We start from the raw sequence: 24316 nt of genomic DNA, 5'->3' as shown, positions 1-24316 counted from the left end.
AAACACAGTAAAAGTCCTTCAATACGGCACCCTTGGCCTTTTACCCAACAAGCAAACTTTCCACAATGTTGGATGTATGCAGCAATATCCCCAAAACCCTTTCAATTTTAAAAAAAATGTTACAACAGTGGATATTCTGTGACAATACCTGCTGGCATGGTCTACGGGCCCTTGAAAAAATTAAACGTCAATATTTTGTTTACTGGCATATGACACATTTATTAAAGGTGCATACCGGCACCTTTTTCTCTACAGAAAAAGTGTGTTACACAGTTACACATTGTTCAGTGAAATTAATAGGTTTAAAGAAAGCACCGAAAATGAGACCCCTGAAACTTTCAAGGAGGCATGGGAATCAGAACCAGCTGAGTTTTAAGGGAGTGCAGGAACATGCCCCCAGAAGAGATGGCGAGGGAACCAGGCCCCCAGTGAGTGGAAAGGAGCACAGAAACTGTGTTCCAGTAAATTTCAAAATGGTAGGGGAAGTCAGGGCCAAAGTAATGGCAGGGACGATGGGGACCATTGCCCCAATAAGTGGAAGCAAAAGCAGAAAGTGGTACCTCATTGAATGGTAAGGAGAGCAGAAACCAGTACAGCGAATGTAAATGAGCACAGAAAGTGGTTCCTGGTGAATTTAAAGATGGTGGAGGATCAAGGGCACCATGATTGAAAGATGCAAGGGAACCAATACCCAATAAGTGGAAAAGGATGGACCAGAGGCGGCACGGTAGCGCAGCGGTAGAGTTGCTGCTTTACAGCGAATGCAGCGCCGGAGACTCAGGTTCGATCCTGACTACGGGTGCTGCACTGTAAGGAGCTTGTACGTTCTCCCCGTGACCTGCGTGGGTTTTCTCCGAGATCTTCGGTTTCCTCCCACACTCCAAAGACGTACAGGTATGTAGGTTAATTGGCTGGGTAAATGTTAAAAAAAATTGTCCCTAGTGGGTGTAGGATAGTGTTAATGTACGGGGATCACTGGGCGGCACGGACTTGGAGGGCCGAAAAGGCCTGTTTCCGGCTGTATATATATGATATGATATGATATGATAGTACACACCAGACTAGATCAAGTCAGACCTGCAGAGAGATTGAGAAAAATTGGAAAAAAAAGAAAAAGGGGGGAGATTGAAAGGATGGAGGGAAAGCGTAAGTGAGAGATTGCAGATTGGGAATAAGTGAAAGAGAGGCATTTTCTAATTGATAATTTGATTTATGTTCAGACAGTACCTAGTGAGTTGCGGGCAGGGGGAAGGACAAAGTTGATGACGTGGTGGGGTGGGCCAAGGGGTGAAAGTAAGTAGCAGCACAGTTCAATACCATCCTGAAAAGACCATGTTTAAGCACTGTAAATATGGAGGTTTTGTGAATGATCACAAACACAATAGAACTCATGGTCTTCCAAATCATTAATAACCAAATAGTGTCATTATTGTTTTTTTGGATGAACATTATACTTACATCTGGATATTCTTTAACAGGCACATAAAGTTTCTCTTGTAATTGTACAATAGGCCCCACACCATCTGGTAATTCTGTACTTCTTTTCTCTGTGCTGCCATTTAATGTGTCGTTGTACATATCTTTCCGCACTCTGCTGATCTCTGCAGAACAAAAGGGATGTTAAGGCAGGCCCATGCAGTATTTATCTTGAAGACAGTTGAAAATGCTTAACGCCACAATAAAAAATAAAGTATTTTTCTGGAAGGTGACAATAAGAGGAGGTCTTGTTTTCTATTGCGGCAGGATGCAGGAACCCATTCTTACACAAAACTAGATCCCTCTGCACAGAAAACTCATTGGGTACTTCTCAATTAATTCTCAGAGAGCTAGAAGATTAACTGGCTTATCGTAGGAGTGGTTGAGAAAGAAAAGAACAGAAACCTTAGTAGCAGTTGAGAGCAGATGTCGCAAATAGTTTCCTATGCACAGAATTTAATTCACTTGGAGATGAAACATCTACATTTTCACACATCTTGCTCTTTTGCAGTGTTCGTATCCTAAGTCCCAATTATCAATAAATACACGTTGTCATATTGCACCTTGTTATCCTCTAACTTACTATTCACAGATTTGCATGCACACAAATTGACCATGTATCACTGGGAGTGTTGGTAAATATTGCACATTCCTCCAGAATAGAAACATAGAAACATAGAAAATAGGTGCAGGAGTAGGCCATTCGGCCCTTCGAGCCTGCACCGCCATTCAATATGATCATGGCTGATCATCCAGCTCAGTAGCCTGTACCTGCCTACTCTCCATACCCCCTGATCCCTTTAGCAAAAAGGGCCACATCTAACTCCCTCTTAAATATAGCCAATGAACTGGCCTCAACTACCTTCTGTGGCAGAGAATTCCACAGACTCGCCACTCTCTGTGTGAAGAAATGTTTTCTCATCTCGGTCCTAAAAGACTTCCCCCTTATCCTTAAGTTGTGACCCCTGGTTCTGGACTCCCCCAACATCGGGAACAATCTTCCCGCATCTAGCCTCTCCAACCCTTTAAGAATTTTATATGTTTCTATAAGATCCCCCCTCAGTCTTCTAAATTCCAGCGAGTACAAGCCCAGTCTATCCAGTCTTTCCTCATATGAAAGTCCCGCCATCCCAGGGATCAATCTGGTGAACCTTCTCTGTACTCCCTCTAAGGCAAGAACGTCTTTCCTCAGGTTAGGAGACCAAAACTGCACACAATACTCCAGGTGCGGCCTCACCAAGGCCCTGTAATACCCAGTGAGATAGTGAGAGAGTGCATTCACAGCCAGTGTCTGGTGTGGAAATAACAATGCTTCGAAATGTGGGAAGGTTTTGCAGCTAGAGGGAGGATGAGGCATGCGGCCAGAAACATGGTTCAGAATGTGGGCCAGGAGTTGGGAAAGTGGGTAGGTTTGTCGTCGGAGTTGTGGTCCTTGCATGCTCCAGCTTATTTCATCAAGCTGAAACTTTAAAGTTTCAAAGGAGAACTTGGGGCGGGATACTTTGTAACTTTGTAAGCGCCCTTTACTTTGTAATTTGTGTAGGAAAATTGTGTTTGAAGAAGGGTCTCGACCCGAAACGTCACCCATTCCTTCTCTCCTGAGATGCTGCCTGACCTGCTGAGTTACTCCAGCATTTTGTGTCTACCTTTACTTTGTAACTTTGTAAGCTCCCTTTACATATATCTTGAGTATGCAAGCAAAACATTTCACAGTGACTTGATACATGTGACAATAAAGTACTCAATTCAATTCAATTTAGTAGACAATAGACAATAGGTGCAGGAGGAGGCCATTCGGCCCTTCTGGAACAGGAAATCTACAGATTTGGACTTTTGAATATATCAGTGAGTCCTGGATGTCCATCTTTCACAGTGTATACATGGAACTCCAGGATTCACTGCAGGATAAAGAGTTAAATAACATTAATTCTGAATGCAATATCTACCTATAATCTGCGAGATGCAGCCATTTGCAATGGTGAAGTTCTGAGAATTTATTGCCAGAACACAATTAAACAACAGCTCATAAACTCGAATAAAGATATCTGATAAATTAAGAAAACAGTTGGGATCTCTCTCAAAACATTCCAGCTCATTTTCAATACAGATGAAGATTTCCAGTGTGTGGCAGGTTAATACGTGTCCACATGTGTTTTGAGGCATTTGCTTGAACTTGAGCAGATGGGATGTGTCTACACACATCAGAATTCATTATGCTACCACCATCAGCAGTTGTATCATCAATGAAGATAAGTGAGCCCGTACCTTCAACAACCATACATGCCCAGGCCATAACACCCCCACCACCGTGTTTCACAGATGAGGTGGTATGCTTTGGATCTTGGGCAGTTACTTCTCTCCTCCATACTTTGCTCTTGCCATCACTCTGATATAAGTTAATCTTCATCTCATCTGTGCACAAGACCTTTTTCCAGAACTGTGGTTGCTCTTTTAAGTACTTCTTGGCAAACTGTAACCTGGCCATCCTACTTTTGCAGCTAACCAGTGGTTTGCATCTTGCAGTGTAGCCTCTGTATTGCTGTCCATGAAGTCTTCTGCAGACAGTGGTCATTGACAAATCCACACCTGACTCCTGAAGAGTGTTTCTGATCTGTCGGACAGGTGTTTGGGGATTTTTCTTTATTATAGAGAGAATTCTTCTGTCATCAGGTGTGGAGGATTTCCTTGGCCTGCCAGTCCCTTTGCGATTAGTAAGCTTACCAATGCTCTCTTTCTTCTTAATGATGTTTCAAACAGTTGATTTTGGTAAGCCTAATGCTTGGCTGATATCTACAACAGTTTTATTATAACATATATATAACATATAACAACTACAGCATGGAAACAGGCCTGTCCGGCCCTACCAGTCCACGCCGACCATTCTCCCTGACCTAGTCTCATCTACCTGCACTCAGACCATAACCCTCCAATCCCCTCCTATCCATATACCTATCCAATTTACTCTTAAATAATAAAATCGAGCCAGCCTCCACCACTTCCACCGGAAGCCCATTCCATACAGCCACAACCCTCTGAGTAAAGAAGTTCCCCCTCATGTTACCCCTAAACCTTTGTCCCTCAATTCTGAAGCTATGTCCCCTTGTTGGAATCTTCCCCACTCTCAAAGGGAAAAGCCTACCCACGTCAACTCTGTCCGTCCCTCTCAAAATTTTAAAAACCTCTATCAAGTCCCCCCTCAACCTTCTACGCTCCAAAGAATAAAGACCCAACCTGTTCAACCTCTCTCTGTAGCCTAAGTGCTGAAACCCAGGCAACATTCTAGTAAATCTCCTCTGTACCCTCTCCATTTTGTCGACATCCTTCCTATAATTTGGCGACCAGAACTGCACACCATACTCCAGATTTGGCCTCACCAATGCCCTGTACAATTTCAACATTACATCCCAACTTCTATACTCGATGCTCTGATTTATAAAGGCAAGCATACCAAACGCCTTCTTCACCACCCTATCCACATGAGATTCCACCTTCAGGGAACAATGCACAGTTATTCCCAGATCCCTCTGTTCCACTGCATTCCTCAATTCCCTACCATTTACCCTGTACGTCCTATTTTGATTTGTCCTACCAAAATGCAGCACCTCACACTTATCAGCATTAAACTCCATCTGCCATCTTTCAGCCCACCCTTCCAAAAGGCCCAAGTCTCTCTGTAGACTTTGAAAATCTACCTCACTATCAACTACTCCACCTATCTTAGTATCATCTGCATATTTACTAATCCAATTTGCCACACCATCATCCAGATCATTAATGTAAATGACAAACAACAGTGGACCCAACACAGATCCTTGGGGCACTCCACTAGACACTGGCCTCCAACCTGACATACAATTGTCAACCGTTACCCTCTGGTATCTCCCATTCAGCCATTGTTGAATCCATCTTGCAACCTCACTATTAATACCCAACGATTTAACCTTCTTAATCAACCTTCCATGTGGAACCTTGTCAAATGCCTTACTGAAGTCCATATAGACAACATCCACAGCCTTGCCCTTATCAATTTCCCTGGTAACCTCTTCAAAAAATTCAAGAAGATTAGTCAAACATGACCTTCCAGGCACAAATCCATGTTGACTGTTTCTAATCAGGCCTTGATTATCCAAATAATTATATATATTGTCCCTAAGTATCTTTTCCATTAATTTTCCCACCACAGATGTCAAACTAATAGGTCTATAATTGCTAGGTTTACTTTTAGAACCTTTTTTAAACAAAGGCACAACATGCGCAATGCGCCAATCTTCCGGCACCATCCCTGTTTCTAATGACGTTTGAAATATTTCCGTCATAGCCCCTGCTATTTCTGCACTAACTTCCCTCAATGTCCTAGGGAATATCCTATCAGGACCTGGAGACTTATCCACTTTTATATTCTTCAAAAGTGTCCGTACCTCCTCTTCTTTAATCCTCCTAATTTCCATCACTACTCTACTTGTTTCGCTTACCTCACATAATTCAATATCCTTCTCCTCGGTAAATACCGAAGAAAAGAAATTGTTTAATATCTCCCCCATTTCTTCCGGCTCAGCACATAGCTGTCCACTCTGACTCTCTAATGGACCAATTTTATCCCTCACTATCCTTTTGCTATTGACATATCTGTAGAACCCCTTGGGGTTTACTTTTACATTACTTGCCAAAGCAGCCTCATATCTTTTTTTCGCTTTTCTAATTTCCTTTTTAAGATTCCTTTTACATTCTTTATATTCCTCAAGAACCTCATTTACTCCCTGCCGCTTATATTTATTGTATATCTCCCTCTTTTTCCGAACCAAGTGTCCAATTTCCCTGGAAAACCATGGCTCTTTCAAATTATTATTCTTTCCTTTCCACCGAACAGGGACATAAAGACTCTGTACTCTCAAAATTTCACCTTTAAATATCCTCCATTTCTCTATTATATCCTTTTCATAAAACAACAATTTCCATTTCACTCCTTTTAAATCCTTTCTCATCTCCTCAAAATTAGCCTTTCTCCAATCCAAAATCTCAACCCTTGGTCCAGATTTGACCTTCTCCATAATGATATTAAAACTAATGGCATTATGATCACTAGACCCAAAGTGCTCCTCAACACATACCTCCGTCACCTGACCCATCTCATTTCCTAACAGGAGGTCCAACACTGCCCCTTCTCTGGTAGGCACCTCTACGTATTGCTGCAAAAAACTATCCTGCACACATTTTACAAACTCCAAACCATCCAGCCCTTTAACAGAATGTGATTCCCAGTCTATATACGGAAAATTGAAATCACCCACAATCACCACTCTGTGCTTACTACTAATATCTGCTATCTCCTTACATATTTGCTCTTCCAATTCTCGTTCCCTATTTGGCGGTCTATAATACACCCCTATAAGTGTTGCTAAACCTTTCTCATTTCTGAGTTCCACCCAAACAGCCTCCTTAATCGAGCCTTCTAGTCTGTCCTGCCAAAGCACTGCTGTGATATCCTCCCTGACAAGCAATGCAACACCCCCACCTCTTGCCCCTCCGATTCTATCACATCTGAAACAATGAAATCCTGGAATATTTAATTGCCAATCGCAACCCTCCTGCAACCATGTTTCACTGATCGCCACAACATCATACTTCCAGATGTCAATCCAGGCTCTAAGCTCATCCACCTTTCTTACAATGCTCCTAGCATTAAAATATACACATTTAAGGGACCCATCATTTCTTATTCTCAGTTTATTTCTTTTCCCTTCTTTCTCTCCTACATATTGGGTCTGAGTGTTTCCCTTTTCTGCCTCCTGCCTCACACACTGCCTATTAGCTATCTGTGTTTGAGTCCCTCCCCCCAACCGTACTAGTTTAAAGTCTCCGCAGTTATTTTAGCAAATCTCCCCGCCAGGATATTGGTTCCCCTCGGGTTCAGATGCAACCCGTCCTTTTTGTACAGGTCATACTTCCCCCAGAAGAGGTCCCAATGATCCAGAAACTTGAAACCCTGCTCCCTGCACCAGTTCCTCAGCCACGTATTTATCCTCCACCTCACTCCATTCCTATTCTCACTATCGCGTGGCACAGGCAGTAAGCCTGAGATTATTACTTTGGAAGTCCTTTTTTTTAACTCTCTTCCTAGCCCCCTGAATTCTCCTTTCAGGACCTCTTCCCTTATCCTACCTATATTGTTGGTACCTATATGTACCACGACCTCTGGCTCCTCTCCCTCCCCTTTCAGGATATCCTGGACACGCTCAGACACATCCCGGACACCGGCACCAGGGAGGCAAACCACCATCCGGGTCTCCCGACTGCGTCCACAGAAACGCCTATCTGACCCCCTCACTATAGAGTCCCCTATTACTACTGCTCTCCTCTTCCTTTCCCTACCCTTCTGAGCAACAGGGCCGGACTCCTTGCCAGAGGCCCGGGCACCGTCGTTGCCCCCAGGTAGGCTGTCCCCCCCAACAGTACTTAAACAGGAGTACTTATTTCCAAGGGGTACAGCCACCGGGGTACTCCCTAGTCCCTGCCTCTGTTCCTTGCCCCCCCTAACAGTGACCCACTTGTCTACCTCCCGTGGTCTAGGAGTGACCACCTCCATGTAACTCCTATCTATAACCTCCTCACTCTCCCTGATCAGACGGAGGTCATCAATCTGCCGCTCCAGGTTCCTAATACGGTCCCTTAGGAGCCCCATCTCGTCACACCTGGCGCAGATGTGGATGTCTGGAAGACTATCAGACTCCCAGATTCCCCACATCTGACACCCAGAACAAAAAACTGCCCTGGCAGTCATACTCTCCAAACAAAGCCCCGCGCTCGGTTACTAAACCTACCGCCCGGCCGCTACTCCAACCGCTCCAACCGCCCACCCAAAAGAACTGAGTGATCTCCTGGGAGAGGCGAAAAACCGGATAAAAAACCCAGGCCAATTTGGGAAAAAATCCGGGAAATTCCTCTCCGACCCCAAGCTAGGCGATCGAAACTAGTCCGGGAGATCACACAGGTCTTACTCCTTACTATCCCCACACAATCCCCACACAATCCCCACACACTACTTCCCAAGCAACACAGCTAGGTGCTGCTTGCTACTGCTGCTTGCTGCTGCTGCTGCTGCTACTGCTGATTGCTGCTTCTGCTACTGCTGATTGTTTCTCAGGCTCATAATGGCTTCTTTGACTTTCATTGGCACAACCTTGGTCCTCATGTTGATAGAACAGCAATAAAAGTTTGCAAAGGTGATGGAAAGACTGGAGGAAAGACTAAGTGCTGAGAGTTCTCTCATACATGCATTAAGGAGGCATTTAAACACACCTGAGCAATTACAAACGCCTGTGAATCCATGTGTCCCAAACATTATGGTGCCCTGAAATGGGGGAATATATATAAACACAGCTGTAATTTCTACATGCTGAAACCAAAATGTGTAAAAATACCCTTTAATAAAATCTGACAATGTGCACTTTAACCACATGTGATTTTTTTATATTACAACTCTCAAATTTTGGAGCACAGAGGCAAATAAATAAATGATGGGTCTTTGTCCCAAACATTATGGAGGGAAATGTACAAAAAACCCCAGTGATAAGTCATCATCACTCGGCCTTTGAACTGCGCATTAATCCCTCTCAAAAAACACTGTGATCTAAATGCAAAAAAATAGACTGCCGTTTGCCAGACAACATCTGTGGAGGAAAATGGACAGACAGCGTTTCAGATCACGGCCATTCTTCAGTCTGCAAAAGGCCCCCGCACAAAACATCACCGTTCCGCCAGCAGTCAGACTTTTGCTCATGATTTTACTCAATCTTGTGTCTCCATAATGATCTAAATGTTAAACTGAAATGAATTGAAATGAATGTGAAAATTGGTTTTATTACTAAATTCTATCTTGAAATAGATAATTGGCAATTGCAATTAATGCTGATTTTTTTTTGCAAATTTCAAAACTTTTGCACATTAGAAATGCCGCAGATCCCGAGATCCCAACTCTCAAGAAACCATCGTTCGTCCAATGTAATTATTTTTGTGGGACATCAAGAAATGGCTAAGAGCATTGTATACATAAATCGCTCTGGGACCAGGCAATATCCCAGCTGCATTACTGAAAATGTTTCAGGATCAACCATGCCAACCTATACCAGCAGGTACGGTAGCGCAGCGGTAGAGTTGCTGCTTTACAGCGAATGCAGCGCCGGAGACTCAGGTTCGATCCTGACTACGGGTGCTGCACTGTAAGGAGTTTGTACGTTCTCCCCGTGACCTGCGTGGGTTTTCTCCGAGATCTTCGGTTTCCTCCCACACTCCAAAGACGTACAGGTATGTAGGTTAATTGGCTGGGTAAATGTAAAAATTGTCCCTAGTGGGTGTAGGATAGTGTTAATGTACGGGGATCGCTGGGCGGCACGGACTTGGTGGGCCGAAAAGGCCTGTTTCCGGCTGTATGTATATGATATGATATGATAACAACATTAACATTGAGGAAATTTACCCAGTATTGTCCTATCCACAAGAAGCCAGATTTATCCAGTTTGACAAGTTCCAGCATAAGCAAGCTGCTTTCAATTTTCAGCAAAGTAATGGAGGGTGTCATTTAAAGTCTTACGAGACATCACATAGTCGCCAATAAGTTGGTGATATACGCAGAATCTAAATTTCACCAGGGCAAGTAAACTGCTGAGCTTGTGTGGGAAGGAACTGCAGATGCTGGTTTCCACCAAAGACAGATAGAAAATGCCGCAGTAACTCAGCGGGTCAGGCAGCATCTCTGGAGAAAAGGAATAGATGACGTTTTGGGTCGAGATCTTTCTTAGGTGTGAATAAGTGTTTTGACCCAAAACGTCACTGATTCCTTTTCTCCAGAGATGCTGCCTGACCCGCTGAGTTACTCGAGCATTTTGTGTCTAACTCCTGAGCTATTGTTTCCTCAGTCACAACATAGACCAAAAGCGAATCCCAAAGGTGAGGTGAAAACAACTACCCTTCATATCAATGCAGTATTTGACGCCCAGGAATTTGAATCTGCTAATTCTCTCCGCCTCTGAATGACCAATGTAAACTAGTGTATGGCTTTCCAATTTCCCCTTATTGAAGCTTCTGAGCTATACCCTTCCAATTCAAAAACATATCGGCAACCCATCGCTGATACTGGTTCTAAATCCTCAAACTCCTTACCCAACAGCAATCTAGGATAATAATAGTCTGAAGAAGAGTCCTGACCAGAAACATCACCTTTCTATTTCCTCCTCAGATTCTGCCGGATCCTCTAAGTTACTTCAGCACTTTGAGCAATATGGGAATACCTTCATCAGAAGTATTGCACTGGTTCAAAGTGAATGTTCATTACCATGACAGCAAGAGCAACTTGGGAGTAATAACCGCTGGGCCTCATCAGCAATGTCCAAATTCTAAACAATGAATAAAAGTGTTCTGCGGTTTCCCATCCCCACATCAATTTGATAAGGGTGTAACATACTCGATGTTTACTTCAAATGATGATGCTTTCTCTTAACCACATGAAGAATTGTTCTAAAAAAAAATGTAATCTTTTCAACTGAATAACAACAAAGCTCATTTTCCACTTGTAGAGACATAACCCGTAAAACACTAACTCAGTAACTGAGTAAGCATTAACATACCTATAAAATATGTAGATCGCATAAATCAACTTTAATATATCAGGCACAAAATGCTTGGCTCACCAAAAATATGTCATGATGCTTATTCTGCCAGTCTTTTGTCCTTAGGCAGTGGGACAAACTGTGCATTCATGGGCAATGCCGTTTTTCGTCGAATGCAATCACTCAGCCAAAACTTGGATGCAACACAATGCCCTGTGCTAATCTCATGCCCAGCATAATTATCAACATTATTATAAACCTTCAGTGACAACTCTATTCAATGAGCTCAACATAGAGCAATTCACATTTCGGACTAAAAAGAATTGAAATAATTGACATAATGAATTGCACACAAGTGTTCTAATTTTGTACAGATTTGTTAGAACTATTAACTTTCAAAACTAGTGGTATACTTATCCCCATTGAAGACTATTTTAAAGCAGTTAGAACAGGGGGGACAAACTCATTTTAAGTCATGGGCCGGAATGGGCAAAACGCGACTTCATGCGGACCGACCGGATCAGTTGTGCACGCGCGTGTGCTCCCACAGCTTTCGTTGCCTTCCTTTTTTTCAACCTGCTCTCATGTGTCTCAGTCTCTGCTGTAATTACAAAGTGTTTCACTTTATGAATTTCGTTTCTTATGAAAAATGTTGCCTAGCAAGCATTACTTTTATGATTGGTATCTAGGCCCCAGATAGAATGGATGTGGAAATAATGTTTCCAGTAATAGGAGAGTCTAGGACCAGAGGTCACAGCATCAGAATAAAAGGTCATACATTCAAAATGGGGATGAGGAGGAATGCATGGGTGGTGAATCTGTGGAATTCATTGCTACAGACAGCAGTGGAGGCCAAGGCACTGGGACTTTTTGAGGCAGAGATTGATACGTCTTGATTAGGTTACAGGGAGAAAGAAGACAATAGAATGTGGTTGAGAGAGAAAATAGGTCAGCCATGGTTGAATGGCAAAGTAGACTTGATGGGCTAAATGGCCTCATTCTGTTCCCCTGTCTTATAGTCTTCCTACAGTGTTTATGTTTTGCCCACAATGAGCTGGCTGGGTGATGAACAGCCAAACGGCCGTTACCTGGCATGGTGAAAGATGGTCTGTCCATCATCTCACCTGAATGCCCCGCTCCCCATCCTTCTCCATTTGTCTTTCATCCTTCCCCTCACATCCCTCACCTCTCATGTCCTTCACTACCCTCACCTTCTCCCTCACTTGCCCTCTCCCTTTCCTCAGCCTAACCCTTCTCTCATCCCCACTTCCTTTCTTCCAACTACTCCCCCACTCCCCTCCTTTACTTCATCCTCTCTTTCCTTACCTCGTCCCTAAATCCCTTCCCTTCCCAAATCCCTAAACACCATTCCTTATCTCATCTGCTCCCTTCCTCACCCCATCCCTCCCTACTTTCTTTCTTTACCACTTACTCCCCCACTCCCCTCCCTCGACAACCTCTCTTCCCTTCCTCATCCCTAAAAACCCTCCCTTCCCTCATCTGCTCCCCCTCCCCTTCCTTTATCACCTTCTCCTTTCTCTTCCCTATTCCCGCATAACTACCAGCACGTCTTCACAGCTCACCTAGCCTTAACCCAAACACAGAGCCCCCACCCTGGAGAGCAGCTCAGATTTTGGATTACTGGCTGCAGCCCCATTCACAGTGCAGCGGCTTGCCACCAGCCTCTATCCACGCACTCTCCAGGGTCTCAGGTACGTGGTGGCAGTCTCTGTAGCGGCAGCCCAGGCACTTCCAGGTGTCCACAACAACCTTGAGACTCCCCACCTTCCCCAGCGTCGGCCCCTTCCCTCCCGCGTCACCGCATGGCCTGTCTAGAGAGAGAGAGCGGCGAGGGAGGGAGAGAGAGAGAGAGAGTTGGGAGGGCGGATGAGAGGCGAGGGAGAGAGGGCGGGCGAGAGGTGAGGGAGAGAGGGTGGGCGAGAGGCGAGCGAGTGAGAGCAGGGCGAGGGAGAGAGAGCGGGGCACGGGAGAGTGGCGAGGGAGAGAGTGGGGCGAGGGAGAGAGAGCGGCGAGGGAGAGAGAGAGAGAGCGAGAGAGCGGCGAGGGAGAGAGGGAGAGAGCGGAGCGAGGGAGAGAGAGCGGCGAGGGAGAGAGAGCGGCGAGGGAGAGAGAGAGAGAGCGAGAGAGCGGCGAGGGAGAGAGGGAGAGAGCGGGGCGAGGGAGAGAGAGCGGCGAGGGAGAGAGAGCGGCGAGGGAGAGAGAGAAAGACCGAGAGAGCGGCGAGGGAGAGACAGCGGCGAGGGAGAGAGAGCGGCGAGGGAGAGAGAGCGGCGAGGGAGAGAGAGCGGCGGCCGTACAGATACATAATAAATGGTCGCAAATATACTTTTTTCCCCACCAAATCATCCTGTGGGTGGGATTGGATGCCTTCACGGGCCGGATGCGGCCCGTGGGCCGGTAGTTTGACACCCCTGAGGTAGGTGATAATTAAAACTATTTGTTCAGCATATATTTCATGTGTTGTATACATTCAGACTATTATACTCTACTGTGGCACTCCCCCAAAAGCATACGAAGCAATTTGTAAGGACAAACATTATGAAAATGAAATACTGAATTATATTATAATCAAAGACAAACACACAATCCTGCATTCCATCAGTATTTACAATTCTTAATTGCTTGATTATTCCGGCATGTGATAAAATGGTTAGTATTTCAATTATCACATAAAATACTTCAAAGAAAAAAATTCTTGGAATATGCTACTACGGTAAAATACCAAAACTGCAAATAGTAAATACTAAGACATATATCTTATAGATAGCTTCAGTTATTAAAGGGCATTCCAGGGGGATTACCTTTGTGGCAATAAAAATTAAAATGTGTGCTTCAGATAAATTACAAATGAGATCCTTGCATATGAAACTATGAAATGTAAAATTAACAAAGCCAATTCATTCTAAATCTTAAACTTAGCACATGTATTTTGTGTGAATGACTTTGAGTCAAAACCAGGCATATATATACCAAATCCCTTTGGTGGATTACTTAATGAAGTTTCATTCTCTGGATTATAGCAAATCAGTTGGTGAATTTGGAATGTTTGGCAAAGTTTGGACTGATTAGTAATTTTTTAAGAATAAGGAGAAGATTGAAGCAAAATCAGTCATGTTTCTTTTCCAACTGCCACAAAAAGATTAAATAGAATGCCTCCCATACATAGATGAATACATATCCAAATTTCAAACATTAAAACTGGCCAAGTCATGGAACCTGTAGACAATTCACTGCCTTGTGGTTCTGCAGAGAGCAAGAAAGTAGATTTTTTTTTAAATTAATCATTGAGGATCCCAACATCTAAATAATAATTCAGTAACACTGAATGGTGTGGAGAAGATTGTCCCATTTATGCTAAGAATGACGACTGTAACATTTGGTCTTTAAACAATTACCAGAAACCTTTCTGAAAGCATCATTTGTTTTTATTGGCTAAAGCAGACTGAGACAATGGGTATCAAAGTAAAACGAGATTTTTACTTACATTATCCCTAACAAGCACAGATTGCCCCAAAACACCACGTAAAGAGATTTGCAGCGTGTTCACTGCCAGCAAATAACACTGCACACTCCTACAAACAAATGTATTGATGTTCAGTCTGCATTAGTGATGTTGAGTGTCAGATAAATATAGATCAGGTCACTTGGGATAAATTGCCCACTATTCCTTAGAACACAGTGGCGTAGCGGTAGATTTGCTGCCTTACAGCGCCGGAGACCCGGGTTCAATCCCGACTATGGGTGCTATCTGTATGAAGTTTGTACGTTCTCCCCATGGGTTTTCTCCAAGATCGTGAATTTCCTCCCACACTCCAAAGACGTACAGATATGTAGGTTAATTGGCTTGATGCATGCGTAAATTGTCCCTAGAGTGTGTAGGATAGTGTTAATGTGCGGGGATCGCTGATCGGCGTGGACTTGGTGGGCCGAAGGGCACTGTCTCTAAACTAAACTAAACTAAACCTTTTACACCCATTAAATAGACCAAACAAGGCTTTGGATGAAAACCTCATTAAAAATATATTTGCTCTGACAGTGCAGTGCCCTCCTTAAGTATTTGAATGGGGAGTCAGTCCAAATCTGCTTGTCCAGATTTAAACCAGACTTTAACTCACAATTCCTGATTTGAAGGGAAGAGTGGTACTCAATGAGCTATTGTGTATATAACTGTATAGGTATCTTTTAAAAATGGGATTGTATCGCACGGTCACTCTTGACACAGTTATACCTATACACTTCAGTTGAGTTGAATGCTACTCTAAATATATTGTATATACGCTACAAAGCATGTCGCTTTCCTGATTTTTCTTTTATATCTCCATTGAATACTTCTTTAATTATGTTTTCCTTAAACATTTTTGTTTTGTGACTTCTCTTGACCCTTCCAATTTGATTTGCTGCTTTCCTAATCTTTTCATATTTCCCTTTCAACATGATCTCAAATTCAGTTTCAATTTTGTCCTTATTTCAACATCTATCATTGCTGGTTAATCTGTTCCCGATTTTTTTCAGTAGTATTATTTCTGTGCAACTTTTGATTACTATTTTAAATGCATTTCATGTTTAAAGTTTTTCAATACATTTTCATTTCCAATCAGCTTTCAAAACCAATTATTTTGTTTAGTGTTAGTTAATGATATTACCTATGTAATTTATCAAATTTATTCATGATTTCAATCATGAGGGAATTTTGTACAACAGTGTGCACAGGTAGAAAAATTAAAGGTTAGGTCTTGGCAAGTGGAGAGAAACAAGTGCAACTGGAAAACAGAATGGACCACCTGCCATCCAAAACCACACAATAAATTTTGAAACAGAAGATTTGATGTAATGTTCTATGTATTCTACATAGAGAATGGAGGGATATGGATTATGTGCAGGCAGAGGATATTAGTTTAACATGGCATCAGGTTCAGCACAGGCATTGTGGGCTGAAGGACCTGTTCCTGTGCTGTCCTGTTCTGTCCTACGGAACATTGACAGTTATCGATTCAAAGATATTTTTGTCATATATTTCAACCTTTGTTTACAATTAGAACAGAAATAGTAGAGCTCTTGGGAATAGAGCAGAGGGATCAAGGAGTGCAAATACATAGTTCCCTGCATGGAATGAGCTGCCAGAGGAGGTAGTTGAGGCAGGTACTATTGCAACATTTAAAAAACATTTAAGTAGGTGCACGGATAGGATAGGTTTAGAGGGGTATGTACCAAACGCAGACAGGTGGGGTTAGTGTAGATGGGACATGTTGGTCGGCGTGGGAAGTTGAACCGAAGGGCCTGTTTCCATGCTGTATGCCGCTATGACTATGGTGTTGATGCAGCATCATGGTCAGCATGGACAAGTTGGGTCAAAGGGCAAGTTTCAATGCTGCATGAATCCATGACTCTGTTACTGGGAAAAAGAATGACTTGAATTCCGACCAAATTAATTTTGTCCTTTGGTGGCAGTGGGTTTCCTGACAGAAAATCAACAGTGCATTTACTTTAGATATTTTCAGTATATTATTGGTAATTACATTTTTGACCAATTTGCTAACTGAAAGCCAAAAGAGGCAGTGAAAAGAGAAAGGGAGAATGAAACAGTGGAATAGAAATTCAATTGCTGAATGGCCAAACCAAGTTACCAACCACATGCAAATTGGAGGAACAGCACCTCATATTTCTCTTGGGCAGCTCACAACCCAGCTGTATTGAGAATATTGATTTCTCTAACTTCAAGTAACGCTTGCGTCCCCTCTCTCTCCATCTCTCCCCCACCCTAGTCGTCGTGCTAGCTTCACTGTCATCCTGTTGAGTTTCACTGTCTGTATAACTCATCACCTAGCCCAGAGCCAACAATGGACCATTTCCTTCATCATCGTTGATTTTTGGGATAATCTTTCATTCATCGGTTCGATATCTCTCAATATCACCGTCTATATCTCTCGTTTCCCTTTCCCCTGATTCTCAGTCTGAAGGAGGGTCTTGACCTGAAACGACACCTATTCTTTTTCTCCAGAGATGCTACCTGACCCATTGAGTTACTCCAGCTTTTTGCATCTATCTTCGGTTTAAACTAGCATCTGCAGTTCCATCCTACACAAGAATTTGCATACTTTGCTTGAAAGCTAATAAAATAACAACAGGACAGCAGATTGATAAAGTTAACATTGCGAGCGAGCAATGTCAGTCGATGCAACAAGATAATAATGAAGTAAAATGTACAGAAATCAATGAGTAAGCAGAGTACAGGCTAAGAGGTCAATCAAGAACTGATCATGTATCTCCAATGGGGATACCGACGGTGAGGTGTGAATATTGGTACTGAAATTGGAAGCAGTTGAACACTGCCAGACAACTTTTCAACCAAGCTGGTTGAAATCAAAAATGTATGTTCATCCCAGAATGTCTGACTGAGAAACAACTGTTGATAGCAACTGTTAGCCACTTTGGGATCTGTAATTACAGGTCCACCATCGATTTTCCGGCAACTGATGGTCCAGTGCCTCCTTTAATCCGGACAAAACTACGAGAGCGCGCTTGAAATCCCCACCGAGAAGTCCTCCAGAAAATGTTGCACCTAGGCCAGGTGAGGCAGCTGATCTTGACCTCATCGGGAATTCCGCAGCTGATTGGCGGGTCTGAAGAAGGGTCTCAACCCGAAACGTCACCCATTCCTTCTCTCCAGAGATGCCGCCTGTCCCACTGAGTTACTCCAGCATTTTGTGTCTACCTTCAAATTTGCCGGCTGCGGAGATGGCTTTGGTACTCCAGCGGCCAGAGCCAGAGAATCGTTTCCATAGCCGACTTCCATGGACGATTGGGCGGACGCTGATCTGACCCTCATTGGAACTTCCGAGGGCAACTCGTTAACCAATGCCAAGGCTGCCCATGAAAGAAATACAAGTTTTGCTGTAAATTTAATATTTGTTTTATTTCAATTTGTAGCAGTCCATGGGGCTTTAGAGACACGGGAGGGGTATAATTAGTGGGTCAGAGGGGTATTATTGTGTCATTTTTACATGACCTCTGTTGTTCTGGCAAAATAGATAATATATGGCAAGGTTCTAAAACCAAGGGTGCTGGAAAATTGATGCTGGACCAGTAGTTTAAGTGAACTACAAATAGTAAAAGGTGGTATTTATAGAAAGGTACTGCACAAACGTAAAAAATATATATCTGGGTAAGGAATTCTAGTTCTCTGTCTTGTTTGCAAATAACAAATGAAATTTAGAAAAGGTACAACTAAATTAAAAAAGACACTTGTTTCCATATATTTGGCCACTGTAACAGGAATTTGCTTTTCAAGGCAAATAATGATGAAGAACGTTCTTAAATTGAGTAAACAGATGGGGAGCCAGGACAGAGTGCAAAGAAAATAACTGAAAGGAAGAAAGGATAAAGTAAAAGCCATCTTTCAGGACTCACAGATCTCATAGCAAGTAGCGCAGTGGTTAGTGCTGCAGCCTCACCGCTCCATCACCGGGTATGTGATTTACCCATTTGTTCCTCTTGCATTGGTTGCAGAGTTGGCACGGACATAATTCTTTGAAAAGGCAAATCGTGGAATTGAAAGGGCATGTTCCTCGTAAAGAAATGTTAGATTTAATGTCCATTGGAACTCCATGGGTTGAGGAGGTAAACAGTGACTCGGGACCCCAACTGATGATTGGCAGAGCAGGACAGAAATGGAAGCAGATGATGGAAATGAATATTGGCACCCTTTGCTGCTACCAATAAAGCTTTTCAAAGGTCACCTTTGAACTGGGCTAAACTGGGTGAAAAGATTCACCACAATGTGAATTTGTAGTACGACACACGATGAGTTAACAGCAAAGAGTTTGCAGAAATCTATCTTGAGCAATTCAGTCGACCATCTGGTAGCAGAATTCTGGCAGCTTGTAATCATGGGTGGAAGGAGGGTGAGCAAACAAGAATGATTTTTGTCGCTTTCGCACCCAAGATGTTTGGGGTTTGCCAGCACTTTCAACAAGAGGAGGGAATATCTTCCAGAATGTAAAAGACCAGATTCTAAGAGAGGTCAGAGTGCTGCCAATCTGACAGCAGAACTGGATAAGTCTTGAAACCCAGAGAATACCCACAGGAAACCCAGAGAATATCCATAGGTATTTGTGGATCACCAATGGGGTTCACATACATTGAACACAAAGGAGGGAGTTCTAGTGAAAAGTAAATTGCGAGAGAAACACTTAAATCAAGGGCCTCCAAACCTTTCAGCATGAGGGCCACATTATATATTTGGGACATTTTTGCGGGCCATAGGAAAAAATAAAGAAGTGTGAGTTTTATAAATTAAATGAACTCAAAAATGTTTAGACTAGGTTACAGTAGATTAGATTAGGAAAGGTTAAACTAGGTTAGGTTAGATTAGGTTAGTTTAGGTTTATATGGCAACAAATAAATAATATTCAATTTTTAAAAAGGGCTTGAAATATTGGAATATATATATACCCGAGGAGAGAGTGAGGGGAGTAGAGAGGGGGGTGGTAGAGGGAGAGAGTGGGGGGGGGGAGAGAGAGAGAGAGAGTGGGGGGGAGAGAGAGTGGGGGGGGGGGGAGAGAGAGTGGGGGGAGAGAGAGTGGGGGGGGGGGGAGAGAGAGTGGGGGGGGAGAGAGTGGGGGGGAGAGAGTGGGGGGGGAGAGAGTGGGGGGGAGAGAGAGTGGGGGGAGAGAGAGTGGGGGGGAGAGAGAGTGGGGGGGGAGAGAGTGGGGGGGAGAGAGAGTGGGGGGGAGAGAGGTGTGGGGGGGAAAGAGTGGGGGAGAGAGTGGGGGGAGAGAGTGGGGGGAGAGAGTGGGGGAGGGAGAGAGTGAGGGGGGAGAGAGTGAGGGGGAGAGAGTGAGGGGGGAGAGAGTGAGGGGGAGAGAGTGGGGGGAGGGAGAGAGTGGGGGGGGGAGAGAGAGTGGGGGGAGAGAGAGTGGGGGTGAGAGAGAGTGGGGGTGAGAGAGAGTGGGGGTGAGAGAGAGTGGGGGTGAGAGAGAGTGGGGGTGAGAGAGAGTGGGGGTGAGAAAGAGTGGGGGTGAGAGAGATTGGGGGAGAGAGATTGGGGGAGAGAGATTGGGGGGAGAGAGATGGGGGGAGAGAGATGGGGGGGAGAGAGATTGGTGGGACAGAGATTGGGGGGAGAGAGATTGGGGGAGAGAGATTGGGGGAGAGAGATTGGGGGGAGAGAGATTGGGGGGAGAGAGATTGGGGGGAGAGAGATTGGAGGGGGAGATTGGGGGGGGGAGAGAGAGTGGGAGGGGAGAGAGAGTGGGAGGGGAGAGAGAGTGGGAGGGGAGAGAGAGTGGGGAGAGAGAGTGGGGGAAGAGTGGGGGGGAGAGAGTGGGGGGAGGGAAAGAGTGGGGGGTGAGAGAGAGAGTTGGGGTGAGAGAGAGAGAGTGGGGGGTGAGAGAGAGAGTGGGGGGTGAAAGAGAGAGTGGGGGGTGAGAGAGAGAGTGGGGGGAGGGAGAGTGGGGGGGAGGGAGAGTGGGGGGGAGGGAGAGTGGGGGGAGGGAGAGTTGGGGGGAAGAGAGTGGGGCGGAGAGAGTCGGGGTAGAGGGAGCAGCGGGTGAGAGCGGGAGCGCGGGTAGGAGGAGGGTGTCAGTGGGTGCTGCTCCCTCCCTCTCTCTCCCCTCTCCCTGCGCCAGCGAGATCTGCGCCGCTCCTCCACTCTCTTCCCCGGCCCCGTCTCCCTCTAATGCAGTGAAATTAGAACAAACACGTGTAGTTGTTGTTCAGAAGCCCCGCATCCCCGGGGTGAGCGACAGCGGTGAGGAGGGAAGTTTCACTTGTGTTTGTTCTTATTTTGCTTGATCGCTCCCGCTCTCACCCACTGCTCCCTCTACCCTGACTCTCTCTCCCCCCCCCCCCCACTCTCTCTCTCACTCCCCGAGGTGAGCGACGGCGAGGAGGAAAGTTTCCTTGGAATTGTTGTTTGCGAGGGGGCGCTGCGATCTCTCGCCTTGCCCCGGCTCTGGGTCGGTGGCGATCCGCTCTCCGGCGAACCTTCGCCGTCAGCTTCTGCCTCCAGTCCCTGCCGCCTAAGAGCTTGCTGTAGGCCGGATAAAATCTCGTGGCGGGCCGGATCTGGCCCGCGGGGCATAGTTTGGAGATCCCTGACAAATTATTGACTTCGAACCAATTGCCTTGTATCACCCAGGAGCGAAGGGCAAAGCTTGGGCATGATTTCATTTCCCAGATCATGATTAAAAAGGCAGAAAAGTCTCTGCAAAGTGACAGTAATATAAACTAGCCACCTGTGTGTAAGGAGCCCAATGATCTAAAAGGGACGTTTTTGAGGCTAAACCATACTGTATGCTAAGATGGCAGTGGACGTAGCAAGCAAACAAAAATCACGGTACATTGAACGAATATCTCTTCATAACTAAAGCTGGAAGGGGCACTTTCCCAAGGAATGTTGAACACCTAATAAAAATCAGGTGGTGGGAAATATAGTAAGGGCCTTCTTCACTCCATTAACACTATGATCCAGCTCTTAATACACACAACACAGCATCCAGGAAAAGCTGGTGGAAGATCCAATGATTGGCAAGTTATACCCACTCAAAGACAGCAAAACAAAATCAAATTTCCATTGCAGTATCTGTCTTAGTGAGGTGCAAGAGAACCTACATCCCCGAATGAAAATTGCATTTGCTGAAAACCTCAAACATGGAAATTTATCATTGTTCCTTCAACATCAGTATTTCTACATTTTGGAACTCCCACCCCTAAAGTATAGTAAATCCTCATTATAATGGACCATAGGGGTTGTGAATGATGTCCGTTTTTGTCAATTGCCCGCGATAACCGAGTAAGGAATTACAGAGTAATAGTGTATCGTTGTATAAGTAGTAGAAACAGAGAACTGCAGATGCTGGTTAATGAACAAAAGGACACAAAGTGCTGGAGTAACAGCTGGTCCGACAGCATCCCTGGAGAACATGGATAGGTCACATTTCAGGTCGAAATCTTCTTCAGACTCTCAGTCTGGAACTGGACCTGGGATCCAGGTGAGTTGAACTGAGGATCGGTGGAATCATTGGATATGGCCCTTGGGTGGCCAGAGTGCAGATGAGGGTCGGCAGTGGCAGGCACAACCTGGGGGTGGCCGAGGAAGCTGTGTGGACCAGCGGTTATGACAGTAGATCCAGGCTGGAAGTAGCCGAGAGTTGCGGTACGTGCCAGTGATGGCATCGGCAGCCCAGTCTGGTACTGGCCAGGGGAGATGTCGGCAGCTCAGTCTGGAAGCGGCCCGGGAGGCAGTGTGGACCAGGGTGGCATTGGCAGCCTGGCCTGACGGTGAAGGTCAGGAAATGCTCTAATGGAAATCCGTTACGATGCCCATAATACCGAGGGTTTACTATATAGCAGAACTTCAGAAAGTTGGATCTCAAAGGCAATAAATTCTGACCTTGCTAGAAAAGCCCACATCTTAAAAAATGAATAAATGAAAAATTTAAAACCTACTCAATTTTAAACAGATTGTCTACTCTTGGCCAACAATGGGCTATGTACAAGTGCTTTCTGAGATAAAATATTTAAAATATTTAAGTTAGAAGCCACCAAGAGACCAGAGTAGGAACTGGGGAAATATCCAACCATTCCCTAATGGTTAAACAGAAAAAAACGAGGTAAATAATATTGCTCAAAAAGACTGAAAAATCTGCTAAAAGGACAAAATGTAATTCAAAGAGAACCACATATTGATATAATGTTTATCTTCGGGTATTGTTTAGTTATTTTGCCAATCACCTTCATTCTACTACCCTGGTTCTTGACTCCTCTGGGAAACCGAACAGTTTCCACGTACTCTGACTTGATCCTATGTGATTTTAAATGACTGCTAGACCAAGAGGACCCGTTGGGCCCAAACCTTTCCTGCATTGGTGTAGCACCCTCTCTTCCTCCACTACCCTCTCCTCCTCCACTCCCCTCTTCCCCCCACTCCCCTCTCCCCCCCCACTCCCCTCTCCCTCCCACTCCCCTCTCCTCCTCCACTCCCCTCTCCCCCCCCCACTACCATCAACCCCCACTCCCCCCTCCCTCTCCCCTGCCTCCTCCCCTCCCACCACCCCCTTCCCTCCCACTCCACCCCCCTTATCCCCCTCCTCCCCCCACCCCCCTCCCCTCCCACCTCCCCCATCCAAACCCCCTTCCCCTCCCCACTCCAACCCCCTCAACCCCCCTTATCCACCCTCCTCCCCCTCCCTCCCCCCTTCCCCTGCCCCCCTTCATCACCCTCCACCCCCCTCCCTCCCCCCTCCTCCTCCTCCCCCCTCCGCCCCCTCCATCTGCCCCCTCTCCCTCCATCCCCCACCCCCCCTCCCTCCCTCCACCCCCCCCCCCCTTCCTAGGAGATAGATTTAAACTTTAAAATTTGAATAACTTTTAAAATATAACACCAATTTCAATGAAACTTCTTCCATTAGAACCAAAGGGACGACGGTGAGTAAGGTAGGCCTAAAATTGTCACGCTATTGTTCAGTAGTTCAGGAACAAACAAACAAACAAAAGTTTTAGTATAAAGATAGATATCCGATCCCCTTGTAATTGCTCCAAGAAGAACTACTTCAGCTTCTCCAGTATAGACAGATAGCTGAAGTCCTTCATCCCGGAAATTATTTTGGCAAAGCTCTTTTACATTCTCTGAAATGTTCATATTTTCCTGAAAGTGGCACCTCAAACCATATTCAAACTCCAATTATAGCTGAAGTTTACTAAAGGTTTGTCACAATTTCCTTAGCTTCATTTACCAGTGGTCGACCAGCGACCACCCCATACACTAGCACTATCCTGCACACTAGGGACAATTTTACAATATACAGAAGCCAATTAACCTCCAAACCTGCATGTCTTTGGAGTGTGGGAGGAAACCAGAGCATCCAGAGAAAACCAGAAGAATGTACTAACTCCCTGAATGTACAAACTCCGTACACTCAGCACCCACAGTCAGGATCAAACCCGGATCCCTGGCGATGTTTGGCAGCAACTCTACCGCTGTGCCACAGTGCTGCCCTTGTGCCACAGTGCCTCTGTTTAGAAAGTCCAGGATTACTTTCTCAGTCTGACTTAACCTTTAAACAAACTATGCATAAATCTCTCGGGTCTTCAAATGCAAAATAGAAATATTCCCTTGAGTTCATCGTATTTCTGCATGTTGGTCTGAACAAAACACAATACATCTCTCAGCATTAAATTTCATCTGCCCATTTCAGTAGCCTCCCCCTGCTTGTGCT

General features: G+C 44.9%; 1 protein-coding gene across 4 annotated transcripts in view; it reads right to left on the bottom strand.

Annotated features, from left to right (window-relative positions):
- Positions 1–24316, bottom strand: part of LOC144596637 (KH domain-containing RNA-binding protein QKI) — a 339874-nt gene that overhangs the window by 229017 nt on the left and 86541 nt on the right. For all 4 annotated transcript variants that reach the window (XR_013547640.1, XR_013547639.1, XM_078405219.1 and 1 more), the window contains one exon: positions 1459–1601. Coding sequence is in view for 2 of the 4 variants with exons in the window: in XM_078405219.1 (XP_078261345.1) it covers positions 1459–1601 (143 nt within the window). In the remaining 2 variants the exon portion in view is untranslated. The remainder of the gene's footprint in view (positions 1–1458; positions 1602–24316) is intronic.

The sequence above is a fragment of the Rhinoraja longicauda genome, chromosome 9 (assembly GCF_053455715.1).
Source record: "Rhinoraja longicauda isolate Sanriku21f chromosome 9, sRhiLon1.1, whole genome shotgun sequence".
NCBI lineage: Eukaryota > Metazoa > Chordata > Chondrichthyes > Rajiformes > Arhynchobatidae > Rhinoraja > Rhinoraja longicauda.
This window is presented reverse-complemented; position numbering and strand designations above follow the sequence as displayed.